We start from the raw sequence: 5,045 nt of genomic DNA, 5'->3' as shown, positions 1-5,045 counted from the left end.
CGAAAAAAACGTGGAAACTCCACGGTTTTTGTGCTTTGGCTCCGGCTCCAATTCCGAAAATTCATTTTGAAGATGGAAATTATTCTAGCAGCCTGCCTCTCGCTATCTTGCGACGCCGTTTTACATGAAAAAACTTGATCGAAGTCACGCGTGTGCTGAACATCGCTGTGGCATTTCTCTGATAAAATATCTCGGGCCGTTACAATTAGCACGAATTTGATTTGTGGAACGCTCTCAACTTTTCACTCGATTACTGACTCTCGTCTTCTTATCAGTGAGCGGAGCTTCCACCTTCGCAGAAACGCGTGGAACGCTCAAACTTCTCAAAGTCATTGCTGCTCTACCTTCGAAACATCTTTTCGAGAGTGAAATTCTTAAACGTGCAGACGAAAAATGGAGTTTGGAGAAACGGTGCAGTGACATTACTACTTCGCCTGAAAACACACACGGTTTCACTCGGTGCACTTGAAATGGAGTTACTTTTACCTTGAATATATTTTTTCACGATTGCTTTGAAAGTCGGCTGACTTTCCACTCTCATTCGTCACTAATTCCCCTGCGATCCAAAATAATTAGCCAGTGTTTCCCGAGTGCTTCTTGCGCCACGTCTCAGCATTCAGATCCGCGAATTCAATAGGAAAAGGATGGCCGAAGGTGACTATTTTTTCGTTCAACATCATAATCATTGACACAAAAAACAAAGGTCGTTTTGGAATTGGAAATAACGAAAATCACGATTTTTCAAAGCTCGAACCGAAATCGAAATTCGAATGACCCCGTTTCGAGAATTAGAAAAGAAAGTGAACCTCAATGATAGAAAAAGCGTGACGAAACGAGTCTTTCGTCCGGGAAGCCCAATGATTTACTGCATCCTCAATGTCTCGGATAACGTTAGATTTTTCTTCGTTGCTGGATAACTCTCTGAAGCAAAAACTAGAAAAAAGTGTTCTGCGTACACAGAGCTCGTGCCTCGTCAGTTTGGCGAATCGTTTGAGAGGCAGAAAGATTGGTTTCGGTTTCACTGATATTTATGACGTCTCGAGACTCGGCGGTGTGATTGTTACGTAGATAAGACGATAACAATAGTCAGATTGTGAAAATTTCTTCAACGTTTCTTCGTACTTTTGATTGAGCAATACCAACGCAGAGGAATAAAAATATAAAAAAGGTTGATTTAGGAGGACGATCGGTGTGTGCCAAGTTTCACTGAGCGAGCGATAAAACACTCTTGACATTGTTATCAACGTTGAACTATTCAAACGACGAAGTTTAAAAGGAGGAATATAGAAGTGCATGCCCTCGAAAGAGTCGTCTTCTCATTCGTTTGAGGGGAACAAGCATTGCAAATGGAATATGAAAAGATGAAAATATGAAGGAATTCACGAAAAAGGAAAATTCCTCTGTTTCGTTAAACAGTGAGAAGAGGAAAGAAGATTTTCCTATTTTCCTGCTTCCTCGAAATTCTGTCTTGTGGATAGCGAAAAAGAGAACGAAAAAATTCGAATACCAACTCGAGTGGTTGCCTCAAAAAATCCAATAACCAAAGCTCCTCAAAATCGAACAACTCGTTCGAAAATGTCGTTTCATAACTTCCCAAAAATGTTGTTTGTCCTCAGGCAAAGATCTCATCTCCTGCAGGACGGTGCTCTGGTACATGGTATTTTCAGGGTGTGCGATGAATTACATGTTCAAGATAAACTTGAATCTCGTGCTGGTGGCGATCGTGTTACCCAAAAAAACGAGAGCCTCCGTGGCGCAGTGTGCGGTTTCGAACGTTTCGAAAATTTTGTCTAATGTTACGAGCGTCCCGAGCGTTGTTGCGTCGCCGTCAGCGACGCCGGAGGAGCTTGAGGTTGGTTCGTGAAAAAACCCCTCTTTTCGGCCAATCGAGCGCACTTTCGATTTCATCAATGTTTTCGACTGTGTTACAGCACGAAGGTCGATTCGAATGGAACGAATACGAGCAGGGTTTGATAATCGGAGCATTTTATTGGCTGTACTGGGCCTCGCAAGTTCCCGGAGGAGTTTTGGGGCGACGATACGGTGCGAAGAAGATTTTCGGCGGCGGTAATTTGCTGTCCGCGATCATCTGCTTGCTGCTCCCATTCGCGATGAAGTTTCACATCGTCGCTTTGCTACTTTGTCGATGTTTCCAAGGCTTGATAATGGTGATGAGCGAGATGAATTTTATTCGAAAGTTAACTTCCATTCGATAATGTTATTCGCATAATTATCCGATAAAAACGACGCCAAAGTGGCGATAAATATGCAGCATGACGGCGAATAATGTAAACGAAAACCGCGACGTTAATATCGCTCTGCCGAGAATAAAATTTCATTTAAAACATTCAACTTGTAACGGCCAAAGTTTCATTCTGATTGCATTATGTTTTATGCCACTCAGGGGGTCATGTACCCGTCGATTCATGGTTTGCCAGTCTCCTGGGTACCGCCCAACGAGAGAAGCAGATTTCTCACAGCTTGCTTGGGTAATAAGACAAATAAGAACGCGGAGCTCGAGCTCGTTTTACACGAAATGAGCATTCAATGAGAAAGTTTGACGACGAGGAGCCTTTTTTTCCAGTTTTTATGCTCTCTCACTCGCGTCGATCTTAAGGAGCTTTTTCTAACTCACGGAAAATGTCTTTCCAGGTGGATCCGTCGGAACCGCGGTCACTTATCCGCTGTGTGCTACGATCATTCATTACTTCAATTGGGAGGCCGCGTTTTACGTTTCCTCGTCGCTCGGAATCGTTTGGTACTGATAAAAACTTGGATTTTTACTCCAAACGAATAACCGAAGACACAAAAGTTCGATATTCGTCCGAGCGAAGGTCCCTCGATCCAAACGTCAAAATGACGTTTGACAATTCCCTCGAGTTTCAATATTCATAAAATCTTATTTCCCAGGTTCTTACTCTGGTCGTACCTCGTTTACGACACGCCCCACCAACACCCGAGAATATCGCTCGAAGAGCTCGAGTACATTTCTAAAAACACGCCGCCACCGATCGTCGAGAAAAAAAAGCGACCAGTGCCCTGGTGCTCCATTCTCACTTCTGGGCCACTTTGGGTTACCATTTCCGCACAATGGGGCATCGCCTGGGGCTTTTTTACGCTCCTCGCTCAAGCACCATCGTACTTCAATTACATACATGGCTGGAGTCTCCACATGGTAAATTTAAACTCCCCTCAAACCCAAACGAAATTTGTTCTTTAACCGCAAAGCCTCTTGATCAATGAAAACTTATTTTTCTTCCATCCCGAGGAAATGTCACTAAAACTCGAATAATTCTGAAGATTCATCGAAGAATCATCACCGCAAAGAATGACAGAAAAGGATTTAAGTTTTAATTTTTTCTCTCCAGACCGGCATCCTCTCCGGGCTTCCGCATTTGGCCCTCATGGCGTTCGCCCTTCTGATAGCAACATTGGGTGACTATCTTCTGAGGTCAAAAGCAATGTCACTGAGCGCAGTAAGAAAATTGGCAACGATTTTGGCGACCGGTGGCCAAGGTCTGATGTTGATTGGCCTCAGTTTCAGCGGCTGCAGGCCCAATCTCGCAGTGACATTTATGATATTAGGCACAGCGATGAACGGAGCGATGTCAACGGGCACGATATCGAACGTGGTTGATCTCAGTCCGAATTACGCGGGGGTTCTCCTCGGTATAATGAATCTCGTGTGTATGGCGACTGCATTTTTGTCGCCGATGATCGTCGGCCTCTTGACCAACAACAACGTAAGACATTTTCGTAGTGTTTTCCAATAGCGATGCGATGACAGATTGCTGATGATAAAATGCCAAAAATATTCTTTCCCGATCGATTTTCTGCTGCAGCAAACGACCCAACAATGGCAATGGGTCTTTCTGATAGCCGCTGCAAATCTAATGGCGGGTTGCATCGTGTACATTTTGTTTGGGACTTCAGAGGAGCAGCCGTGGAACGATGAGGCCTTTGAGAGCCCGGAAATTGGCGAAGAATTAGAGAAATTGAAGCCCGGCGATGGGAGCGGCACAGGGCGAGGGGAGAAGGACGGAGAGCGTCGAGCAAAAAGTATCGTGACAAAAGAGTGACGTATAGAAGAACGTTATTTCAATTAGGAAAGTGCATTTATGCCTGTTAAGGAGGGTGGATCAAGAAATCAAAATAATCAGAATTTTATCAAATTTGGTGATAACGTTCTTTGGCATCAAGTATACAAATGCAATTTTTTTCAAATTTTTTTACCACATGGTTATCGAATAATTGAGCGTTCAGGTGACTCCTGTACCGCATTCTAGTCAAATGAGTGCTAAATTTTCAAAACGCTTTTAGACCAAATTCAACCTACCGATTAAACTTACTGCTAGTACACGGAGAAAACGGATTTGTTTTGTATAGCGAGGAATATATTATTTTTCAAGAATTTTCAAAGTACTCAACCACCGATTACAAACAGCATAGTATTTTTTGAATTTTCCTATTTTTCACCCCTTCAATTCTAAACAGCTTTATGTGCATAGCAAAAAGTGATTCGTTTTGTTTTCGAGTGTTATTTATCGTGTCAGACTAGCACTTACCGACAAGTGGAAGTGTATTGTAAAACATAAATTTTGACTGTCAGCATAGTAAATTCTATGGTAAATACACGAATATAGACCGAATACGTGTGACATTTAACCATACATATCGTTTTTTCTCAGGGTTGCCCGAGCATACTTAACAATATAAACATTTGAAGTAACTGAAAACGTTTTTTTACTATGCTTATAGAGAAAAAGAAAAAATAATAAAAAATATGTCAACGTATAATATTCTCCGAAATGATATAGTTAATTAATTATTGAAGAAACAAATTTTGAAAATTTTCGAAAACAATTGGAAACGCTATCGCTCCGGTAAAGAGTCTCTGGCAGCAACTCGTCATATCTTATAAATGTACTTGTCTCAGAGTCGCTGCCGCGACTCTAGATTCTTGAGTCTTTTGAATAAAAGATATGGGTATTGGTATTTTTACTGTGGTCGATAGAACAATTCTTATTACTGCTCTTCGAATTAAT

General features: G+C 42.1%; 1 protein-coding gene across 1 annotated transcript; it reads left to right on the top strand.

Annotated features, from left to right (window-relative positions):
- The first annotated feature begins 273 nt into the window (after positions 1–273).
- LOC122414495 (sialin-like) lies at positions 274–4,386 on the top strand. Its single transcript, XM_043425819.1, has 8 exons — positions 274–654; positions 1,617–1,852; positions 1,932–2,168; positions 2,405–2,489; positions 2,653–2,758; positions 2,911–3,175; positions 3,369–3,743; positions 3,843–4,386. Exons 1-8 carry the CDS (start codon positions 645–647, stop codon positions 4,077–4,079), a joined length of 1,551 nt encoding a protein of 516 aa, XP_043281754.1. The 5' UTR covers positions 274–644; the 3' UTR covers positions 4,080–4,386.
- The last annotated feature ends 659 nt before the right edge of the window (positions 4,387–5,045 follow it).

The sequence above is a fragment of the Venturia canescens genome, chromosome 8, assembly GCF_019457755.1.
Source record: "Venturia canescens isolate UGA chromosome 8, ASM1945775v1, whole genome shotgun sequence".
Lineage (NCBI taxonomy): Eukaryota > Metazoa > Arthropoda > Insecta > Hymenoptera > Ichneumonidae > Venturia > Venturia canescens.
The sequence above is the reverse complement of the archived record's forward strand: the minus strand, read 5'-3'. Positions and strand labels throughout refer to the sequence as shown.

Excerpts from the sequence above, each read along its gene's own strand:
- LOC122414495 (XM_043425819.1), top strand. Across the intron at positions 2,169-2,404 it reads GTTTCCAAGGCTTGATAATG|GGGGTCATGTACCCGTCGAT; the intron begins GTGATGAGCGAG and ends TATGCCACTCAG. Across the intron at positions 2,490-2,652 it reads ATTTCTCACAGCTTGCTTGG|GTGGATCCGTCGGAACCGCG; the intron begins GTAATAAGACAA and ends ATGTCTTTCCAG.